Source organism: Hyperolius riggenbachi, chromosome 10 (assembly GCF_040937935.1).
Source record: "Hyperolius riggenbachi isolate aHypRig1 chromosome 10, aHypRig1.pri, whole genome shotgun sequence".
Classification (NCBI taxonomy): domain Eukaryota; kingdom Metazoa; phylum Chordata; class Amphibia; order Anura; family Hyperoliidae; genus Hyperolius; species Hyperolius riggenbachi.
In genome coordinates this window covers 79,472,218-79,496,883 of record NC_090655.1, presented here as the reverse complement: position 1 = coordinate 79,496,883, position 24,666 = coordinate 79,472,218, and the positions used below count along the sequence as shown (strand labels likewise).

Genomic DNA, 24,666 nt, shown 5'->3' with positions numbered 1-24,666 from the left:
GCGCAGTATCGGCTCTTTCCATGGAGATAGGCGAAAATAGCCGACCTCCGTCGGGCCGCTCTACTGCGCAGGCAGTAAAAGGTAAATATTGCACAGGCTGTTGGATTTGTCGCCTGTGCGTTCCGGGGGCTGCAGCGAGACCGCCGTGGGACACAGGAGGACAGGGGGAAGCCTGGATAGGGTCCAGAGGCTCTCCCCTACTGAGGTGAGTTCCCCCCAGGGGAACTTTTTTTCAGTACAGGATTTCTTTAAAAGGAAATAAATATGGCAGTCTCCATTTCACTCTCATTTCAGGTTCCCTTTAAAAAGGAATTTAGGGTTGTGTTATCCACAAGAACTCCCATACACCCACAGATGGTATCAGGCAACCCAGTCCTCTCTGATATCTTCTGTAGTTGCTGGAGAAAGAATTCTTGCTCGATACCCACTTGGCAATACGTTCATGTTTTCATGCCACGCCACAGATATAACAGAGCACATGTGACAAGCGGTGACTTTGTTACATTTTGATGCTTTGAGGTTTCTCATTACGGTATAGGGATCTCGTTTCTCTCCTCTGGCACTGGAGCAAGAGCGCAAGGCTTGTGAGTGCTGCGGGCCACTGTGAAGCGACTCATGTGCAGGGCTTCCTCGTAGCATGGAGGGGTCTCGGGTCCCACAGAGGTCAGCTGGGTCGGGGGGCCGTGAGAGTGTGACACAGCGAATATCCTGCGAGCGGCCGGGCCAAACACTGACTGCAAAGCTGCGGGAAGATGCCGAATGCAAGAAAGAGCAATGAAGCACGTTATTCATTTATCATTGATTGGACTTCTGGTACATTTTAAAATATGCATTTCACATGGAGTTTTCTGCCAAAAACTGCATGGAAGTATAGATTTTGTTTTTGTACACAGGGTCAGTGCAGTGGTTAGCCAGTGATTTACTGGAATTAGATGTATTATATTATATTGTGGATTTCCTCTGGGCCCTTTCACATTGTGGCATTTTACAGCAGCCTAATGATAAGGCAATGTTAGTCTATGGGGCCTTTCATACCAGCGTGGCGCAATGCGACGAAAGGTTTGCCACATCTCCCACGTGAGTTCATACCTACGTTACCGTGCAACGACCTGAGGTGGACTGGAAGTCATGTAAGTCTATGGTGATGCGCATATTTTAAAATGACCGGCACAAGTTTTACACGTCGAGCATGTGTGGAAGCCTATTTTAGCAATACGCTTTCCCGTACGTGATCGCTTGAGCCACAGGAAGTGAGCATTACTTCCTACTGGGTCAGCTGGCAGACGGGGATTACCGTGTACTACTAATATGGTAATCCATGAAAGCTGTTTTTAGCGGTGCTACCGCCAATATGCAGTGTGAAACCGGCCTCCCTTATGAATCTGATCTATTAGGATATATTTATCTTTCTGTATCTACTGTATATTACCCCACTCTGCCCTCCTTGAGCTCCATCACTTGATTTTAAAGCAAGAAACGTAAAATTAAAATCATATTTAAATGAAAAAAACGTGCCCTCAAAGAGAATCCGAGTTGTGCATAAACTATATATATATATAGACATATATATCTATATAAATATATATTTACCTGATCCAGGGGTCTAGCCCACAGGAATCAAGTCCTGATTCCTGCGGGCAACAGGGATCGAAGATGTGTACATAGCATTAGAAGCAGAGGATTAGCACAGTGAGGGCTTGTTCACACCTAGGGCGTTTTGCGTTTTTTTAAGTGCCGACGATTAATAAATCGCTCTAAAACTGCGTGTGCAATGATTCCCTATGAGAGTGTTCACATCGGAGCGGTTCGTTTCCGATCCGCTCAGCATAGTGCTGCCGGTACCATTTTTAGGGCGATTTGTCATAGCACGGTTTAGTGAATCAACCACTTTGTATTTATTCTTTTCCGGGTGAAAGAGTTCACTTTCGTCAGGAAGTGAAAAAACAAATCGCTCTGCTAAAGCGCTTTGAAAAGTGCTTTACAAAATACCGAAGCGCGCAGGTAAGCACCGGGAGCGGAAAAAAAACCTCACAAAATCGAATCAGCGATTTTAGATGTGAACAAAGCCTAAAAGGAAAAATCCATATCCCTCTCAGTTTAGGTTCCTTTTAAAGATAAAAGTCTTTGGAAAATGAAAGATCACAGACCAATTTTACCCCCTTTCATGTAGTAGGAGAGCATACTCGGTACTTATCCGTTAGCTAGGAGCATCCGGCAGGTGGTGCCAAAACTCCACCAGAGTTACATCTTTCCCTACTATCCATGTCGGCCTGGAGGGGGAATAGTAATTAGCGCCACCTGCCGGATGCGCCCGGCTAACGGATACGTACCGCATACTCTACACAGTCTACTCTATTCTATTGAGCTGAACTCCCCATCAGATAAAACTCTTTGCAAGATGCTGTACACAAAGATGCTGTACACATGCACAGGATCAGTATCTGCAAAAGATCCGTTCCTGCAAAATGCATTTATAGTCTATGATATCTGGAGATCTCATACACACCTTGTTTAATGGACATTCATCTGCAGATCAGACAATCATCTGCAGATCTGAAGATCCATCCTGGTGGATCTGATCTGCAAATGATTGTCCGTTAAACAAGGTGTGTATGAGATCTGCAGATATCATAGATTATGAATGCATTTTGCAGGAATGGATCTTTTGCAGATACTGATCTGTTGCATGTGTAGAGCATCTTTGTGTACAGCATCTTGCAAAGATTTCTATCTGATGGGGAGTTCAGCTCTATTGAATAGACTGTGTAGAGTATGGCTCTCATACTACATGAAAGGGGGTAAAATTGGTCTGTGATCTTTCATTTTCCAAAAACTTTTATCTGATGTGTGTACCCACCTTAAAGGATACCCGAACTGACATGTGACATGATGAGATAGACATGTGTATGTACAGTGCCTAGCACACAAATAATTATGCGGTTTCTTTTTTTCTTTCTCTGCCTGAAATAGTTAAATATCAGGTATGTAAGTTGTTGACTCAGTCCTGACTCAGACAGGAAGTGACTACAGTGTGACCCTCACTGATAAGAAACTCCACTTTTTTTACCTCTTTCTTGTTCTCAGGTCTAGTGCACACCAGAGCGGTTCTGCTGCGGTTTGCGATCCGCTTGCGGGTGCGGATCCGCTTGGGTAATGTATTTCAATGGGCTGGTGCACTCCAGAGCGGGAGGCGTTTTGCAGAAACGCATACTCCCGGGCTGCTGCAAATTTTGGATTGCAGATGCGTTTCTGCCTCAATGTTAAGTATAGGAAAAACGCAAACCTCTCTGAAAAACGGCACTTCAGAGCGGTTTGCCAGGCGTTTTTTGTTACAGTAGCTGTTCAGTAACAGCTTTACTGTAAGGCCTGGTGCACACCAAAAAACGCTAGCAGATCCGCAAAATGCTAGCAGATTTTGAAACGCTTTTTCTTCTTTTTCTGTAGCGTTTCAGCTAGCATTTTGCGGTTTTGTGAAGCGTTTTTGGTGTAGTAGATTTCATGTATTGTTACAGTAAAGCTGTTACTGAACAGCTACTGTAACAAAAAACGCCTGGCAAACAGCTCTGAAGTGCCGTTTTTCAGAGCGGTTTGCGTTTTTCCTATACTTAACATTGAGACAGAAACGCATCCGCAATCCAAAATCTGCAGCAGCCCGGGAGTATGCGTTTCTGCAAAACGCCTCCCGCTCTGGTTTGAATCAGCCCATTGAAATACATTACCCTAGCGGATCCGCACCCGCAAGCGGATCGCAAACCGCAGCAGAACCTGTGTGCACTAGGCCATACAATATATGAAATCTACTACACCAAAAACGCTTCCCAAAACCGCAAAATGCTAGCTGAAATGCTACAGAAAAAGAAGAAAAAGTGTTTCAAAATCTGCTAGCATTTTGCGGATTTGCTAGCGGTTTTTGGTGTGCACCAGGCCTCAGAAGCCATTTTCTGCTAGGAAAGTGTTTTATAGTTGGAATTTCTTATCAGTAAGGGTCACACTGTAGTCACTTCCTGTCTGAGTCAGGACTGAGTCAGCCACTTACATACCTGATATTTAACTCTTTCAGGCAGAGAAAGAAAAAAAGGAACACAGCATAGTTATTTGTGTGCTAGGCACTGTACATACACAATTGCACATGTCTATCTCATCATGTCACATGTCAGTTTGGGTATCCTTTAATACTTTCAGCCACAGCCCCTGATTAAGCATGCCGAACAGGTGCTCTGACTGAAGTCAGACTGGATTAGCAGCATGCTTGTTTCAGGTTTGTGATTCAGCCACTATTGCAGCAAAGAGATCAGCAGGACTACCAGGCAACTGGTATTGTTTAAAAGGAAACATCCACATCCCTCTCAGTTTAGGTTCCCTTTAAGGTTACTTGCTCTGTTTTCTTCGGTCTACTTCCGGATCTAGGATCTGTGAAGTTATTATTTAAACATAGAAAGTATTATGCAGATAATTATTAGAGTCTGTTTAGAGCTGGTTAATATATCTTTCCCCTTAATATGGTCATATATATGCACAGTCACACAATGCTTAGACACCATTTGTGTGTATGAATCACCCATGTCATCACTGCAGCCGGCACTGCATACATTACAACACAGCCTCCCAATACGGCAATTAGCAGATAGCGCATTATCATGCTCTGAAGTGACTCACAGGTCAGAGTGCTCTGGATGGAGCTGTCATGGTCGATGGCGATGACTGTAACTTCACAGGGCTGCTCTCCTCCTCTCCCAGGGGAGCGCTGCTGCCTCAGGTACCAGCAACGCAGACAAGCACAGGTGACACCAAATGTGAGAAGCAGGACCCCTGCAGTGACTACAAGCCTGTGGAATGAGGTACAACATAAGCAATGGTGACATTGGGGAAAGAGTAGTCATAATCATTCTAAAGCAAAATGCAGAAACATACTGTCAAAGGGAACAGTAAATTCGGGCGCCTGAGGCTAGTGGACAAATCGGGCGCCACCATTCACTCCTATAATAAATATCGTTTAATGGGCGCCCGATAGGAAAAAAGGGCGCCGGAGAAAAATAACGTTTTAAAAGCGGCGCCCGGAGACTTAATGTTTTATTACTGTTTCTCATGATTACACATTATTAAATGATTTATACATTTTTAAATTTTATTTTTAAACGAAAAACAGTACAATAAATTTTTTTAAACATTATTTTTAAACGAAAAAACTAACAGGGGGGTCTTAGGTTTAGGCACCAACAGGGGGGTCTTAGGTTTAGGCACCAACAGGGGGGTCTTAGGTTTAGGCACCAACAGGGGGTCTTAGGTTTAGGCACCAAAAGGGCGGTCTTAGGTTTAGGCACCAACAGGGGGGTCTTAGGTTTAGGCACCAACAGGGGGGTCTTAGGTTTAGGCACCAACAGGGGGGGTCTTAGGTTTAGGCACTAACAGGGGGGTCTTAGGTTTAGGCACCAACAGGGGGGTCTTAGGTTTAGGCACTAACAGGGGGGTCTAGGGGTTAGGGGTAGGTACAGGGAGGGTTACTTAGGCACCAACAGGGGGGGTCTTAGGTTTAGGCATCAACAGGGGGGTCTAGGGGTTAGGGGTAGGTACAGGGAGGGTTACTTAGTAATTTATTTTTTTAAACGTTATTATACGTTTCACTATTTAAACGAAAGATTAACGTTTTTACAATTGCCGATTTAATGCACATTATTTAATGATTTATAACTTTACAAAACATTAATTTTAAACGAAATACAGTACAATACATTTTTAAACGTTATCGATGCTTATCGTTAAAAACCCGGCGCCCTTTTTTCCCAGCGCCCCTTTTTAACGTACGCACTGTCAAATGTTAAAGGGGTTCTTCCGCGAATGAGGAAAAAAATAAAAAGTGTTTTATGCATAAACTATTAAACATCCTTCTAAAATAGTGTAAAAAGTTTTTTTTTTTTTTAAATGAATGGTTTCATCAATATAAGATGTATTGTAAATAGTGACCTATGAAGGACTGGGAGGCTAATCCATTTGCTAGGGGTGTTTTTTTTTTACTTTCTTTTACAACCATAACTGCTGCCTACATAGTTTTCAGTGGTATAACCCACTTCTAGCAGGAATAGTCGTTACCCCTAACTGCTGAGCTCTGCTGAGCTGCTGAATATGTGTTTACATTGTTGCTTGGCAACCAGACCCTGGTGCAGAGAGTCGTTTTGTGAAAAGAGTCATAAGCAGCTGGGAGAATCAGTCCCATCTACACCATATGATTCTTTGTCAGATTCGATTCAATTTGATTTGATTCATTGATTTGATTTGATTCAATCTGACATGTCTGATTCATGATTTGATTCGATTTGAATGGAATTGAACCCCTTTAAAGAGGAACTTTGGTACTTATCCGTTAGCCGGGCGCATCCGGCAGGTGGTGCTAATTACTATTCCCCCTCCAGGCCGACATGGATAGTAGGGAAAGATGTAACTCTGGTGGAGTTTTGTCGCCACCTAGAGGATGCGCCCGGCTAACGGATAAGTACCGGAACTTTAAAGCGGACCTGAACTCAGAATTTGAAAACAGGGCATAGCAAACCATGTAAAAAAACTGTAGGCAAAAACAGTGCAATTACTGTACAAAAATATGTAAAAAAGACTCTATAATTACAATAAATCGATAAACCCCACCCCCTGTAACATAGCTGTCGGCAATGCTCGGCAAGCTCAGCTGCAAAGGTCTCTGGGAGACCTCCTTCTGCTGTCTGAAAATCCGCCTACCAAGACACTGCGTCATCAGGAGGCGCCTCCAGTGCCGATAAACATGACAGCCTCAGCACAGACAGCTGAGGGAGGTGAGAGTCAGCAGAACAGTGGAGAGAAGGGAACAAGGGATATCGGACACTGGAGGAAGCAAGAGAGGTACAGCCAGCTGGGGAGGAGAGATGAGTCAGCAGCAGTGAGGGGCCAGCGATGTCATCACTTCAGCGGAACAGCAGCACTACACAGTAGCCTGGGGAGGCATGGCCCCCCCTCACAGCAAGAAGCCTCTCCGGACGCTGAACACACAGCTATATAGTCACAGTGAGCACACAGCACCACGCTCTGCTGTCTGTGTGAATGGGTGTGCTGCCCTCCCCCCTCTCTCCCGTAGCAGAGTGCAGTCCATCTGAAAAGGGTCTCTGACACATTTCCCCAGCCAACATTCTCCACAGTTCACCGATCAGCAGCCAGCAGGAGAGGGGGAACTGCTGTAACATCTGCTGAGTGAGAAGATCAGGACCTCTGAACTAATGCGAGTCCTGCACACTCCCACTGCTCCTCAGTGCTCTCATTATGTCGCTGTATGCTTCTTGCAGCCTCATCTGTGTCCTGGACGTCTAATCGCTCCGCGAAATGCTGATCATAATAACTGATTAGTAGTGCAAGGGCAGTCAGTTGTTGTGGAGTCTGGCATATGGATGAGAATAATAGCTTTATGCTTTACAATGACATGACTGTCCTCAAAGGAGCTCACAATCTAATCCTACCATAATCCTAGTGTAATGTCCTGCCATATTATTATGTATTTATATAGCACTGACATCTCCTGCAGCACATTACAGAGTACATAGTCATGTCACTGACTGTCCACAGAGGAGCTCACAATCTAATCCTACCATAGTCATAGTCTAATGTCCTACCATATTATTAATATGTATTTATATAGCACTGACATCTTCTGCAGCACATTAGAGTACATAGCAATGTCAATGACTGTCCTCAGAGGAGCTCACAATCTAATCCTACCATAGTCATAGTCTAATGTCCTACCATATTATTATTATTATGTATTTATATAGCACTGACATCTTCTGCAGCACATTACAGAGTACATAGTCATGTCACTGACTGTCCTCAGAGGAGCTCACAATCTAATCCTACCATAGTCATAGTCTAATGTCCTACCATATTATTAATATGTATTTATATAGCACTGACATCTTCTGCAGCACATTAGAGTACATAGCAATGTCAATGACTGTCCTCAGAGGAGCTCACAATCTAATCCTACCATAGTCATAGTCTAATGTCCTACCATATTATTATTATTATGTATTTATATAGCACTGACATCTTCTGCAGCACATTACAGAGTACATAGTCATGTCACTGACTGTCCTCAGAGGAGCTCACAATCTAATCCTGCCATAGTCATAGTCTGTGGGAAGCTCCACTCAAGTCTTCTTGCTGGCCAGTTCTCCAAACAGCTGTGACCTCTGTAGCCGCAGCAAGTTCTCTACTTCACGAAATATAGACCATGCTGTGTCTACACAGGTCACATTGGTTTGAGAGACTGAAGAAAAGGAGCCTCTGGTAATGGGTGCAGCAGGGGTGCAGAGCTGGGAACTCAGGTGCACAGAGATCCCACCACCAGAGCCCTGAGAGATAGAGGAATCCAGCAGGGGGAGGGGAGCCTCTGGTAATAGCTGCAGCAGGTGTGCAGAGCTGGGAACTCAGGTGCACAGAGATCTCACCACCAGAGACCCTGAGAGATAGGAGAATCCAGCAGGGGGAGGGGAGCCTCTGGTAATGGGTGCAGCAGGGGTACAGAGCTGGGAACTCAGGTGCACAGAGATCCCACCACCAGAGCCCTGAGAGATAGAGGAATCCAGCAGGGGGAGGGGAGCCTCTGGTAATAGCTGCAGCAGGTGTGCAGAGCTGGGAACTCAGGTGCACAGAGATCTCACCACCAGAGACCCTGAGAGATAGGAGAATCCAGCAGGGGGAGGGGAGCCTCTGGTAATGGGTGCAGCAGGGGTGCAGAGCTGGGAACTCAGGTGCACAGAGATCTCACCACCCGAGCCCCTGACAGATAGAAGAATCCAGCAGGGGAGGAGCCTCTGGTAATGGGTGCAGCAGGGGTGCAGAGCTGGGAACCCAGATGCAGAGAGATCTCACCACCAGAGACCCTGAGAGATTGAAGAATCCAGCAGGTACGAGGGGAGCCACTGGTAATGGGTGCAGCAGGGGTGCATAGCTGGGAACTTGGGTGCAGAGAGATCTCACCACCAGAGACCCTGAGAGATAGAAGAATCCAGCAGGAGGAGGGGAGTCACTGGTAATGGGTGCAGCAGGTTTGCAGAGCTGGGAACTCGGGCGCACAGAGGTCTCACCACTAGAGACCCTGAGAGATAAACTAATCGGGGGGGGGGGGCTGCCTCTGGTAATGGGTGCAGCAGATGGGCAGAGCTGGGATGATCCTCATACGCACTAAGGGTTTGGCACTTCACAGTGTAAAAATGACTGAACAGGTTTTTTCTAAAAAAAAAAAAAAAAAAATCATAAATATGTTTCACTGTTAATGCTTCACTCTTTATAAAACTGACCAAATGTCCACTAAAAAAATATGACAGGCACGCATATGCTTCACTGATATTACTTCACTCTTGCCAATTTCAGGAAAAATGTTTTTTTGCCAAAAAGCAACCATTTTAGATACACAATCGCCCCCTCTCGTTATCAGTTCACATACACACTAAGGCTCCCTGCACACTGCAAATCCGCTTTCCGATTCCATTTCAGATTCCGATTTTCAATTCCGATTTTCCCTGAATACATTCAACAGAATAAACGGATCAAAAAACGCAGCATGCAGTACAGATAAAAAAATCGGAATCGGATGTAAAAACTGATTAAAAATCGGAATCGCATGCAGTGTGCAGGGAGCCTAAGAGAGGTTTGGCGCTTCACAGTGTAAAAAGGACTGAACAAGTTTTTCCCCCCAAAAAACATGAATATATATATGCTTCACTGTTAATGCTTCACTCTATATAAAACTAAACAAATGTCCACTAAAAACATATAACTGTCCTTTTTACACTGTGAAGCGCCAAACCTCTCTTAGTGTGTATGTGAACTGATAACTAAAGGGGGCATTTGTGTATCTAAAAGGGTTGCTTTTCAGCAAAAAACGATTTTCCTGAAATTAGTAATTGAAGTAATATCAGTGAAGCATATGCGTGCCGGTCATATTTTTTTAGTGGACATTTGGTCAGTTTTATAAAGAGTGAAGCATTGACAGTGAAGCATATATATTTATGATTTTTGGGGGGAAAAACCTGTTCAGTCTTTTTTATACTGTGAAGTGCCAAACCTCTCTTAGTGTGTATGAGAGCTCGGATGATCCCCAACCTGAATCACGAGTGATTCAAATGGGGCTTAATTAGTCCATGCGCTATGTACTGGTAGGAGAGGGGGGGCTTGCAGGGGGTGGTGAAATAAGAGGGGATTCCATCTGTCAAGCTACCTACAGGGGACGACAAGGGCGGCTGGATGATGTAAGAGAGGATTCCCCCTGCGTGACACCTACGAGGAGGAGAAGGAGGGTTGGGGGTGTTTGACATAGGAGCGGATTCCCTCTGCAACGTGACACCCCCCTACCTCTGCCGGACAGGATACGAAAGGGGAGAGCTGCATGACTACAGGACATGATATGGGATCTGGCACAAAACGAATGGGAAGAGCTGCAGGACTACAGGATGACAACACAAGATCTCACACTGCAGGAGGCATAGTTAGAGAAAAAAATAATACTTTATCAAGGTGTGTGCCAGTACAGTGCAGGGCAGCAGCAGAAGCCACAGCTGTCAGTTTCCTGTAACAGGGCGACTGATGATGACCTCATGACATTGGGCTGTAAATCTCATTCTGTGGGCGTGAATGGGCATGTCTAACTCCAACTGTAACACCGCCCACAGAATCAGATACTGCACCTCCCATGGAGTGAGAGCTGCAAAATGGAGGGATAGAGCTCTAAGATGGAGCCTGCCATTCTCTTTTATTCATAGTTGTATTGCACAAATATATCTACTTTTATATTGCCCTTCACAAGTGTTTTGTGTCTAATCATTAATTTCAAAGGGATAAGGAGGCTCAATTTAGTGACTTTTTTTCAGTTCAGTTCCTCTTTAACTAAGGATTGAATTTCAGTCAGTAGCTGATACCCCCTTTCCCATGAGAAATATTTTCCTTTTCTCGAATAGATTATCAGGGAGGAATGTATGTCTGATATTGTAGTGAAACCCCTCCCACAGGGTGATGTCATAACCATGGTCCTGACAGTTTGCTTTCTGTGAAATAACGTTTTTGCCAGCTGCCAAGCAAGCAGTATCTCCCTCTGTGTGTAGAACTCTCAGTAACATCCATACAGATCACCTTGCAGAACTAAAGATGTACTGGTACTTTTTGCCTGCTAGTGACAGTATTGAATTACGTTTTCTTAAACTTCTGCAGTTCACAAGAAGGTGGTACCATGCTGTTAGTAGACCATCCTTGTGTTATTCTGGCCTGTCTGTGTGCAATGTGTTACTTGATTGCATCATGCAGCAGGTGGGGCTTCTCTATTTAAAGCACACCCTTAGGCCTCTTTTCCACGAACTGTTTACAGGCAGTGAAATGCCTCTCAAACTCTCACAATTGCTTGCTGCTGCCTGGCAACTGCTCACTGCTGCCTGGCAACTGCTTGCTGAGCACACAGCTCAACAGTTCGTGGAAAAGAGGCCTTAGGCTAGGTTCACAGTGGTCAGTTGCATAACGCATACACGCCTTAGGCCTCTTTTCCACGAACTGTTGAGCTGTGTGTTCAGCAAGCAGTTGCCAGGCAGCAGTGAGCAGTTACCAGGCAGCAGCAAGCAGTTGTGAGAGTTTGAGAGGCATTTCACTGCCTGTAAACAGTTAGTGGAAAAGAGGTCTTGAGCAGAAGGCTCCTGGGTAAAGGTGCATACACACATCAGACTATAGTCTTTGAAAAATGAAAGATCACAGACCAATCTTACCACCCTTCATGTAGTATGAGAGCCATACCTACACAGTCTTTTCTATGGAGCTGAACTCCCCATCAGATAAAATCTTTGCAAGATGCTGCACACAAAGATGCTGCACACAAAGATGCTGTACACATTCAAAAGATCTGTTCCTGCAAAATATCCATTCCTGCAAAATGCATTCATAGTCTATGAGAACTGCAGATCATCATACACACCTGGTTTAACAGACTTCATCTGCATATCTGGCAATCATCTGCAGATCTGAAAATCCATCCTGGTGGATCTGATCTGCAGATGATCTGCAGATGATTGTCTGTTAAACCAAGTGTGTATGATGATCTGCAGATCTCATAGACTATGAATGCATTTTGCAGGAATTAATATTTTGCAGGAACAGATCTTTTGCAGATAATGATCTTTTGAGTGTGTACGGGCATCTTTGTGTGCAGCATATTGCAAAGATTTTATCTGATGGGGAGTGCAGCTCCATAGAATAGACTGTGCAGAGTATGGCTCTCATACTACATGGAAGGGGGTAAGATTGGTCTGTGATCTTGCCTTTTCCAAAGACTTTTATCTCAAGTGTGTATGAAGCATAAGTTTTACCCCCCAGGTGTGCTAATTACCTGAATGAATTCCGAATAAAACCTATTTGGAATTCATCTGTTGCTCATCCCTGGCAGTAAGTTGACATGCAGAATTTTTCTGCAACGCAACTGAGCACTGTGAACCTAGCCTTTAGGTGCATACACACATGCAACTATAGTCATTTGAAGCGATCATTCCCCAATCATTTAAAACGACAATCGTTTAAAAAAAAACCTCCAACAATCATTAAGTCAAATGATGGATGAGCTAGATTGTTAAAAACGAAAGATCTGCCTCGGCGGATTTTTTTAAACGATGATCGTTTGCAAAACTAGTACATTGTTAAAATTCGTACTAGGCTTGACATGCGCATTTCGTTATATCTCCATAGAACTTTTCATTTTAATGCGCAAGCGCAAAACGTGGTTTTCGTTGTTTAACGTTCGTTCTATGAATGTGTCCTGTGACACGTTAATTGCTCCATGATTATACCATAATTGTAATTTTAATGGACACTAAAACAGGACAGTGTGTTTTTTTTTTTTTTATGTGTTTTCAACACTGTATTATCTAAATGCTCTACCTACATACCTACAGTTTGAGTTCTCGTACTGTAATGTCATATACGTAACGTTAGTTTTATAGTGTAACATACGTTTTGAATCGTTAGGTGCGGGCAGAACTTCCTATGATGTCACTTCCAGGAACAGTATGAGACATCTTCACTGCATAGAAGATTTAATAATGGCTAGACGTGAGCCCGTCGCAGAAAACGCACATTTTTCTGTATTCTACTGTGACGTTGTTCCCTATCGTTCGTTAACAAACGATCAGATCGTTACACACTTTTAAAAACTACTTTTGCTTAAGTCGTTCTTTCATCAATTAAAAGATCGTTCGTCGTTCACAACGAACGATCGTTGTCGTATGTGTGTACGTAGCTTAAGGCGTCTTTTCCATGAACAGTTGAATTGTGTGCTCAGCAAGCAGTTACTAGGCAGCAGTGAGCAGTTACCAGGCAGCAGCAAGCAGTTGTGAGAGTTTGAGAGACATTTCACGGCTTATCAACTGTCCGTGGAAAAGAGACCTTAGTAAGAGGGATATGTAAGCTGCCATAATTATTTCCTTTAGGCCTCTTTTCAACGGACTGTTGATAGGCAGTAAAATACCTCTCAAACTCTCACTTCTACCAGGTAACTGCTCGCTGCTGCCTGGTAACTGCTTGATGATGCCTGGTATCTGCTCACTGCTGCCTGGTAACTGCTTGCTGAGGACATAGTTCAACAGTCCGTGGAAAGAGGTCTTAAGGTGGGTACACACATCAGATAAATGTCTTTGGAAACTGAGAAAGCACAGACCAATTTTACCCCCTTCCATGTAGTATGAGAGCCATACCTACACAGTCTATTCTATTGAGCTGAACTCCCCATCAGATAAAATCTTTGCAAGATGCTGGACACACAGATGCTGTACACATTCAAAAGATCAGTATCTAAAAAAGATCTGTCCCTGCAAAAGTACCGTTCCTGCAAAATACAATCATAGTCTATGATATCTGCAGATCTCAGTATACACCTCGTTTAACATTCATCTGCAGATCAGATCCACCAGGATGGATCTTCAGATCTGCAGATAATTGTCAGATCTGCAGATGAATGTCTGTTAAACAAGGTGTGTATGAGATCTGCAGATATCAATTCACTAAGATCATGCTAGAGATAATAAGGCAAGAGAAAACTTACCTCCACACGTGAGAGAGTTATCTTACCTATTCATTCCTTAAGTTACCTCTCCTGTAGTTAATTTACCTCCTCTGGGCTCTATTCATAAAAAAGATGTGGCGAAAAAACTCCTGGAGGTAAAACACCGCAGCGGTATTTTACACTTCTGGATGGTCATTCAAAAAAATCTTGCCAGCTGCGATGCAAGAGCGGAGATCTCCCGCTGAAAGCTGGCGGTAAGCTGTCGGAAGGCATGCGGAAACACTTCAGCCGGCAGAGTCCTTCCGTGCACTGCTCTCTCTGGGAGGTCTGTCCCATTCACTTGTATGTAATCCGCAAAATCAGAGGAAGCGGTATTTCCCGTCCACATACCGCTTCCTCTAATCTTTATGAATGGCCATTTTGTTACTTTTTTCTAGATTCATCTAGAAAAACACTGGAGAAGGCGGAAATTTCTCGCTCTGCTGGGGGATTGTAGATTTTCATGCGGGAACAGCTTTTATGAATGCCCACTTTGCTAAATGGACGAGAAAACCCGCTGTTTTGAGCGGAAAACTTGCGGTAATGGTTTATGAATAGAGCCCCCTGTAGTTAATTTACCTCCTCTGTAGTTATTTTCACATGCAGCTAATTAACAGCCTGTCTTTAACTCTGGAGTTATTTTAGGATTGGAGAGTTAATTTAACCTGCTGAGCGGTCTGGACGAGCTCAGCTCGTCCAACACCGCCAGAGGCTGCCGCTCAGGCCCTGCTGGGCCGATTTTAATGAAATAAAAAGCAGCACACGCAGCCGGCACTTTGCCAGCCGCGTGTGCTGCCTGATCGCCGCTGCAGCGCGGCGATCTGCCACGTGCAGCGGCGAAAGAGGGTCCCCCCAGCCGCCCAAGCCCAGCGTAGCCGGAACAAACAGTTCCGGCCAGCGCTAAGGGCTGGATCGGAGGCGGCTGACGTCAGGACGTCGGCTGGCGTCCATGACGTCACTCCGCTCGCCGCCATGGCAACGAGGTAAGCGAAACACGGAAGGCCGCTTATTGCGGCCTTCCGTGTTACTTCTGGCCGCCGGAGGCGATCGGAAGAACGCCTCCGGAGCGCCCTCTAGTGGGCTTTCATGCAGCCAACTTTCAGTTGGCTGCATGAAATAGTTTTTTTTTATTTAAAAAAAACCCTCCCGCAGCCACCCTGGCGATTTAATCAGAACGCCAGGGTGGTTAAAGACAGAAGAGTTAACTTTAGGCTTGCCTGAGGTAAAATGTTTCCTGAATACTACACGGAGCAGTGCGCCTCCATAGACTTCAATAGGAATCATTCCTATTGAAGCGCTCAGTGAGTAACGTCGGCTCCGTCAGAAGACGGAGCCGAAGTTGCTTAAAAACATAATAATTCGGCCTCCAGCAATCGCTGGAAGCCGAATTATTTCATTCCCCCACTATCCATGGCGGCCTGGAGGGGGAATAGTAATTAAATCGGCCCGGACTTGTGCAGAAGCAGGATCAGCTATATACCGCTGTATCCTGCGCCCAAGTCTACCGGCGCCGATTTCAAATGTACGCATACTACATGCCTTATCACCATGGTAACAACTCTAGAAGAGTTATTAAAGACAGAAGATAAGTTTAGTGAATTGAGGCCAATGAATGCATTTTTCAGGAACGGATCTTTTGCAGATACTGATCTTTTGAATGTGTGCAGCATCTTTCTGTTCAGCATCTTGCAAAGATGTTATCTGATGGGGAGTTCAGCTCCATAGAATAGACTGTGTAGGTATGGCTCTCATACTACATGGAAGGGGGTAAAATTGATCTGTGATCTTTCATTTTCCAAAGACTTTTATCTGATGTGTGTACCCACCTTTACACTTGGCCACTGCATCGCCCTGTGTTATGCATACCTGCCGCAAGGGCCATGCAAGTTTTTATAGAGATATGCACACTTAAAGCAACGCAGTGTGCCGGAAATATCGAAACAGCTGCATTCCCGACGCAAAGTCTGCAGCGCGTTGATCCGCATGATCCGTGCCCACTGCATGGATTATGAGCAAAGCAAACCAATGAGCGACACAGTAAGTGTAAACAATGGGAGCACGGTGCAACACGGCCCACATGCATGGACTGACAGGAATCCTAGTGATGTACATCCTGCCCAACAGAGAGTACGTCACTGAGTGGGCGTGGTGCTATGCATATGACCTTGTTCTCGCAACGTGACACAGGGTCATATGTAGGCTGATTTCTCCGATGCTTGCACTGCATCTCACCACAAACCACAAGTGTAAAACTGAACTTAAAGGGGCATTATGATAAATTGTAAAATTTTAAATGTGTGCAAACATAGACAAATAAGAAGTATTTTTTTCCAGAGTAAAATGAGCCATAAATTACTTTTCTCCTATGTTGCTGTCACTAAGGGCTGCTGCACACCGAGCGGCTTATTGAGCGTTTCTGCAGCCACTTGCGGCTGTGGATACACTAGGGTAATGCATTTCAATGGGGGTGTGCACACCAGAGCGGGAGGAGTTTTGCAGAAACAAATCCTCCTGGGGTGAGGCATTTTTTGGCTTACGGAGGCGTTTCTGCCTCAATGTTAAGTATAGGAAAAACGCAAACCGCTCTGAAAAACGGCAGATCAGAGCAGTTTGCCAGGCGGTTTTGTTACAGAAGCTGTTCAGTAACAGCTTTACTGTAACAATATATGAAATGTACTACACTGAAATCCGCAGCAGCAATCTGCAAAACGCCTCAGAAAAAACAAAAAAAAGCGTTTAAAAATCTGCTAGCATTTTGCGGATCTGCTAGCGGGTTTTGGTGTGCACCGGGCCTTACAGTAGGTAGTAGAAATCTGACAGAAGTGACAGGTTTTGGACTAGTCCATCTCTTCATGGGGGGATTAACAGGGATTTATACACTTAGGCCACATACACACATCAGACCATAGTCTTTGGAAAATGAAAGATCACAGACCAATCTTACCACCCTTCCTGTAGTATAAGAGCCATACTCTACACAGTCTTTTCTATGGAGCTGAACTCCCCATCAGAAAAAAATCTTTGCAAGATGCTGAACACACAGATCCTGTACAGACACAAAAGATCAGTATCTGCAAAAGATCTGTTCCTGCCAGAAATCCATTCCTGCAAATTGCAATGATAGTCTATGAGATCTGCAGATCATCATACACACATGATTTAACTGACATTCATCTGCAGATCCGCAGATCTGAAAATCCATTCTGGTGGATCTGATCTGCAGATGAATGTCAGTTAAATCATGTGTGTATGATGATCTGCAGATCTCATAGACTATCATTGCAATTTGCAGGAATGGATTTCTGGCAGGAACAGATCTTTTGCAGATACTGATCTTTTGTGTCTGTACAGGATCTGTGTGTTCAGCATCTTGCAAAGATTTTTTTCTGATGGGGAGTTCAGCTCCATAGAAAAGACTGTGTAGAGTATGGCTCTTATACTACAGGAAGGGTGGTAAGATTGGTCTGTGATCTTTCATTTTCAAAAGACTATGGTCTGATGTGTGTATGTGGCCTTAGCGAATGGCAGTTGCTCTGTCCAACTGCCAAAAAACTGTAGCGAGCAGGGAGGCTGGCCAGTATTAGTTTAAATCCTTTTTTAGGGAATATCTTTATAAAGAATAAAAGCCTTGCTGAGAATCCCCTATGTTGAATACTTTTCTATGAAACACATACAGTATAAAAACTTCAACTTGGTCTTTAAAATGGAATAAATTCATGTGACCATGATTAAACCAAAAACCTTCCCAAAAACAATGAATTAACATGAATAATGGGAAGATTGAGTAATATAATGTAGTTATTTTGGGGACTTACCATATGTACCACTGATTTATCCATTCTGTCTTGGCGCAGCTGCAGTCAGAAACAGAACAACTTATTTTAAATGACTTTTACTACTCAAGTTGAGGCCAGGCCAGTGATAAGCAAAGGTGTCATTAATATGGTTCTGATAACATTGATTTCTGCTTGTGTGGTTGGAAAAATCCAGACTTTTTGCTTTGTCTCTTATTCATATTGTTAGAGGCAGTGGAGTATATTCAGTAAATTGCGATAAACAGAATAACCATGAATGTGCCTGCTGTAATGAATCTTATTGGTACTTAAAAGAGAAAGCTGTGCACCTTCCTCACAAACTGCTTTTTATTCAGGCTTCCAAACAGCAACCAGCGTATACAACATACATCTGAGACAAAGATAGTCAGTATTTGTCAAACCTGGGTTCCATGGAAGTGCGGAGGTGGTTGGGGAGGAGGTGACCAGGGGTTGTAAGGACGGCACTACAGCCGTTTCACGCCGTCTGGCGCTTGCTCACGTGCATGTGTCCTAAACGGAGCAGCGCTGTACGGCTTCCTGTATTAGATCCTGAAGCCGCGCCCCCAGCGCTGCCCCATTGGTATAGAGTGCCTGGGAGTGAAGGTCGGGGGTGAGGGGGCGGAGACTCGCCGCTCAGCGGCGAGAAACTGGTATCTTTCTGGTGTCATGGTAACCTGCTTGCGTAGTGACAAAGTGAACGGCTTAGCAGCCGTATATAAGTGAAAAGGTGCCTACAAACTGTCCGTGCATTGTCCATAGGGTATGAAACCCTGTACATATAAAATATCACTCTTCTCACATTATACAAATAAAACATGTGTTCTATATCACGATTGTGCATAAACAAAGTGCGTTAAACATTGCTGACATTACGGCTGGCTATGTCTGAGCCTGGACACCCCAGTTAAAAACCATATGTTTTATTTGATTATTCTTAACCCCTTATCACATAAAAAGGGGAACACCCCACTTAACCTAACCCATAGGGGCTCCCATTTAAAAAAGACCAGGAGGTAAAAATATGAGCCTTGAGACCTTTTGGGGCGTATTCGCCTCCAGAACTGGATGCGTAAAATCCCTTACTTGGTTACACTATCTATTAGGAAGAGGAGCTAGTGTGACCCTTGGGTTCAAAAGTTGCACCACGTGAGGAGCGGGGGGAACAACGTATAAAGATCATAAATAGGGGAATCTGGGATGTGAAGCACCCAAGGTGCCACCCAAAGGCAAATCCAGAATAGATCGAGCAGTTCTAGAAGTTCAAAAAATCAGGGGGAACAATAAAGACGTTTCAGCGTCCCTAAACTGAAGGCGTCTCAAAGGTCTGTGGTTGGCTCCTGAAAGGGACCCCGTGGTGTCCTATATCATTATACTTCCCACTCCAAAAAGGAAACAAAACGGGGGAGAATATATATGGGCTACTGGTATTTAGGGTTATTATGCACAGAAACTGTTGCAGCGAAATAAGCTTGCAACGGATACCAGTCACTAAAGGTAGGATTTGGTAGGGAGTCAGGTTACCTATTGGGGACCTGACCAATGCATATTGCATTTTCTTTCCCAACCCAGGGTCAAATTTGAGGAAGCCAACCCATATGGATCTTGCTCAAAGCATCATTGGAAAGAGATTTTAAGTGAAGGCATCTGACCCATCTAAAAGATGGAGAGAGGAAGGAGAGAGAGAAAAACGCCACCAAGTCCAAAACCGGGGACCACAGATCCAGATAACGGAATAGAGGAAGGAGCGGGCGGGGGGGGCAAGAGGGGGGGGGGAAGGGAGAGAGAAGAGCAGGGGGAGATTTACTTTTATCTAATGTGGGTCCCTAGGGATCCAAAAAGCATGAAAGCTCTAGTCGGTCATTTAAGCCCAAGGGTCCCATGGCCTCTGCGCACAGTATAACCCGCGACTCTCGTCTGGTGAGTTCTTGGTCGCGGTCGCCTCCCCTACGTGAAGGGGAGACATGCAGGAGGCCCGCAAATCTCAGACATCTGGCCCTGCCACCATGTACCTCTCTTACATGTTCAATCAATCTCGGACATCCTTTGCCCGATTTGACTGAAGCAAAATGCTCCCCTACCCTCTCCTTTAAAGGACGGGTGGTTTTGCCTACATAGTAGAAAAGGCAAGGACAAAATAACACATAGGAGACAAACTTGGTTTGACATGTAATGAAGGTTTTTACCTCCCACTGCAAACCACCCAGTCTGTAGTTGGTGCCCTCCCACATGTTCCCACAAAACTTGCAGTTGCCACACTTGTGGTTTCCCCTCGGGCGTCTGCATGTTAACCAGTTCTGGGCGGGAGGCGTACAAAACTCACTTCGGGTCAAGATGTCGCCCAAAGTTGTGGCCCTCCTAAAAGCTACTCTGGGGGAATTCGGGAATACCTTCTGAAGTGTGGGATCTCTCGCTATTATCCCCCAATTTTTCTTGATGACTTTGGTCAAACTCCCAGACATTGGGGTGTAATCGAAGGTGAACGTGAATGTACCTCTCTCCCCACTTTTGGAGCCTCTAATGAGGAGTGAGTTCCTGTCTGCTTTTCTTGCCCCATCCTGGGCCGCTACAAGGGAGCGTTTATCATATTTTCTTGCCTCTAAACGAGCGGTTAACTCCTGTGCCTGTACCTCAAAAGTATCCAGACTGGAGTTGTTCCGTCTCAGACGAAGGTACTGGCCATATGGCAGGGAGGTTTTAACATGTTTTGGATGAAAGCTGTTCCTATGCAACAGGGAATTTACAGCTGTGGCCTTCCTATAGCTCTCACATACTAAATTCTCTCCATCGGGCCTTATTTTGAGGTCCAAAAAGCTGATGGAGTCTTTGCTTACTTCAGAAGTGAAGCGCATGTTCACTCGGTTGTCGTTAAGGTACCCCATAAAGGCCTCAAAACCCTCTGTGTCCCCCTGCCACACGACCAGCACATCATCCACATATCTGGCCCAAACTTTGATGTTGTGTCTGTAGGGGTTCCCGGGGGTTGCCACATAGTCTTCCTCCCACGCTCCGAGGAAAAGGCCTGCGTAGGTGCATGCCACAGAGGTTCCCATGGCCGTCCCGGACGTCTGGTGATACCACCTTCCATCGAACTGAAATGCATTATGTGTCAAGATGAACTTCAAACAGTCACAAATGAAATCCTTGTACCCTTCGTCCTTATTGGTCCTGTCCAGGAACTTCCGAACCGCCCTCAGTCCCCCCTCGTGGGGTATCCTGCTGTAAAGGCTCTCCACATCAATTGTGGCTAATACGCAGCCCGGATCCCACACAACACTTTCGACCAAATTGATCGTATCGAGTGTGTCAGCCAAATAGGCTGGGATCCCCGCGAGCAGGGGACGTAACAGGTGGTCTAGGAACCTGGACAGGCGTTCTGTTAGTGAGCCACACCCTGAGACGATAGGTCTTCCTGGGGGGCTCTCCATGGACTTGTGCAGTTTAGGAAGGTGGTACCACACAGGATGCCGGGGGGACACGGGAAGTAGGTCAACTGCCAATCTCTGCGACATGTACCCACTTTCAACTCCTCGCCTTAACAAAGTGCGGAAAGTTGATTGGTACTTATATGTTGGGTTACCATCCAACCTCCGGTAGAACTCAGAATTGTTTAACTGCCTGTAGGCCTCCTTTGTGTAGAAGTCACTCGACATGATCACCACACTCCCCCCTTTGTCCGCCTGCTTGATCACCAGGTCGCGGCGACATTTTAGCCACCTGAGGGCGGCTTTGTCAGCTCTGCACAGATTGTCAGGAGCCCGGCTGTAACATACCGCCTTCATGTCTGCAGCGACCTGGTGTAAAAACTGGTCAATCGGGGAACCGGGGGGAATGGGTATCGGCCGGGTTGATCTACAGGCTCGAAAATCTCTGGGATTGCCCAAGGACAGGGCCCGTGGGGATGCATGTACCTCTTCTACATCACAAGAACCTCCCTCCTCCCACAGCTCCTCTAGTATCCGGAGTGCCTCTATTTCAGCAACGTCCCAGTCTACCTTGGGACTGAACCCTATGGTAGACAAGGGGCTCACAGCCGAGGTCGGGCCTCCATCACTCTGTCCTTGGAGCCCCTCCGCCCCCTCCCCACCCCGGTATATCTGGTTGATCATCATCCTCCTGGTGGTTTTGTAGAGATCCACAAAGAAGTCTACATAATCAAAGTTCCGAGTGGGTGAAAACCCCAACCCTTTCTTCAATAGTGAAGAACAATGCTCGGGAATGGTCTCATTGGTCAAATTGACCACCTGAAGTTCCCCCTCGGGTTGTGAATGTTCGCTCCACTCAGGACATATCCCTATTCTCTCGTTCTCCTTCTCTTGGTGCTGTTGCTGCCATGTCGGTTCTTGGTTGCTACCGGGGAGTCCCAGGTTACGCTTCTCCCAGTGTCTGTTTCTTCCTCCTCGGCGGATTCTCCGCCTAAAGGGATGGATGCACATGGTGCCACAGGAGTTGACTTCGCCTTTGGGTCTGGGTTGGCACCCCGCTTCTTCTTCTTTTGCTGCTTGGGCTTCGATCTACCCTCGACTCTTTTATCCTCCTCCGAGTCCGAGCCCGAGTCTGTGGTCCAGTACCCCTTTCTCTTCTTGGGTCTGGTTCCTTTGCCCAAGGTGCCTCCCTGCCCCCAATAAAAGATCCTTCCCTTTTTGAAATCGTCCTGGTCCCGGTGAAATTTCTTAAGCTTTCTGGTCTTCAACTCGTTTTGAATCGGCAAGATCCTCTTCTCTATCTTAGAGATGATGGCCGAGAAGGTCCCCTCTGAAGCGACCTCCTGTAGTTGTTCTCTTGTTGTCTGGAGTTCCCCAGAGATCTTATTATGCTCCTCAATCGTACGTTCCCTGACGATATCCTGCAAGGTTCTGCAGTAGTTCAGGTGGGCAGTCTCCCACTTTTCCACAAACTTTTTATCGTCCTGATATTCAGATGGTTCTTTATACGACCTAAAGGGGTACTGGACCACAGACTCGGGCTCGGACTCGGAGGAGGATAAAAGAGTCGAGGGTAGATCGAAGCCCAAGCAGCAAAAGAAGAAGAAGCGGGGTGCCAACCCAGACCCAAAGGCGAAGTCAACTCCTGTGGCACCATGTGCATCCATCCCTTTAGGCGGAGAATCCGCCGAGGAGGAAGAAACAGACACTGGGAGAAGCGTAACCTGGGACTCCCCGGTAGCAACCAAGAACCGACATGGCAGCAACAGCACCAAGAGAAGGAGAACGAGAGAATAGGGATATGTCCTGAGTGGAGCGAACATTCACAACCCGAGGGGGAACTTCAGGTGGTCAATTTGACCAATGAGACCATTCCCGAGCATTGTTCTTCACTATTGAAGAAAGGGTTGGGGTTTTCACCCACTCGGAACTTTGATTATGTAGACTTCTTTGTGGATCTCTACAAAACCACCAGGAGGATGATGATCAACCAGATATACCGGGGTGGGGAGGGGGCGGAGGGGCTCCAAGGACAGAGTGATGGAGGCCCGACCTCGGCTGTGAGCCCCTTGTCTACCATAGGGTTCAGTCCCAAGGTAGACTGGGACGTTGCTGAAATAGAGGCACTCCGGATACTAGAGGAGCTGTGGGAGGAGGGAGGTTCTTGTGATGTAGAAGAGGTACATGCATCCCCACGGGCCCTGTCCTTGGGCAATCCCAGAGATTTTCGAGCCTGTAGATCAACCCGGCCGATACCCATTCCCCCCGGTTCCCCGATTGACCAGTTTTTACACCAGGTCGCTGCAGACATGAAGGCGGTATGTTACAGCCGGGCTCCTGACAATCTGTGCAGAGCTGACAAAGCCGCCCTCAGGTGGCTAAAATGTCGCCGCGACCTGGTGATCAAGCAGGCGGACAAAGGGGGGAGTGTGGTGATCATGTCGAGTGACTTCTACACAAAGGAGGCCTACAGGCAGTTAAACAATTCTGAGTTCTACCGGAGGTTGGATGGTAACCCAACATATAAGTACCAATCAACTTTCCGCACTTTGTTAAGGCGAGGAGTTGAAAGTGGGTACATGTCGCAGAGATTGGCAGTTGACCTACTTCCCGTGTCCCCCCGGCATCCTGTGTGGTACCACCTTCCTAAACTGCACAAGTCCATGGAGAGCCCCCCAGGAAGACCTATCGTCTCAGGGTGTGGCTCACTAACAGAACGCCTGTCCAGGTTCCTAGACCACCTGTTACGTCCCCTGCTCGCGGGGATCCCAGCCTATTTGGCTGACACACTCAATACGATCAATTTGGTCGAAAGTGTTGTGTGGGATCCGGGCTGCGTATTAGCCACAATTGATGTGGAGAGCCTTTACAGCAGGATACCCCACGAGGGGGGACTGAGGGCGGTTCGGAAGTTCCTGGACAGGACCAATAAGGACGAAGGGTACAAGGATTTCATTTGTGACTGTTTGAAGTTCATCTTGACACATAATGCATTTCAGTTCGATGGAAGGTGGTATCACCAGACGTCCGGGACGGCCATGGGAACCTCTGTGGCATGCACCTACGCAGGCCTTTTCCTCGGAGCGTGGGAGGAAGACTGTGGCAACCCCCGGGAACCCCTACAGACACAACATCAAAGTTTGGGCCAGATATGTGGATGATGTGCTGGTCGTGTGGCAGGGGGACACAGAGGGTTTTGAGGCCTTTATGGGGTACCTTAACGACAACCGAGTGAACATGCGCTTCACTTCTGAAGTAAGCAAAGACTCCATCAGCTTTTTGGACCTCAAAATAAGGCCCGATGGAGAGAATTTAGTATGTGAGAGCTATAGGAAGGCCACAGCTG

General features: G+C 46.0%; 1 protein-coding gene across 1 annotated transcript in view; it reads right to left on the bottom strand.

Annotated features, from left to right (window-relative positions):
• Positions 1–213: 213 nt before the first annotated feature.
• TMEM52B (transmembrane protein 52B) overlaps positions 214–24,666 on the bottom strand; it is a 40,998-nt gene continuing 16,545 nt past the window's right edge. The window contains exons 3-5 of the mRNA XM_068258746.1: positions 17,899–17,937; positions 4,657–4,826; positions 214–742 (exon numbers count right to left, since the gene is read on the bottom strand). Coding sequence (XP_068114847.1) covers positions 528–742; positions 4,657–4,826; positions 17,899–17,937 — 424 coding nt within the window. The 3' untranslated portion in view covers positions 214–527. The remainder of the gene's footprint in view (positions 743–4,656; positions 4,827–17,898; positions 17,938–24,666) is intronic.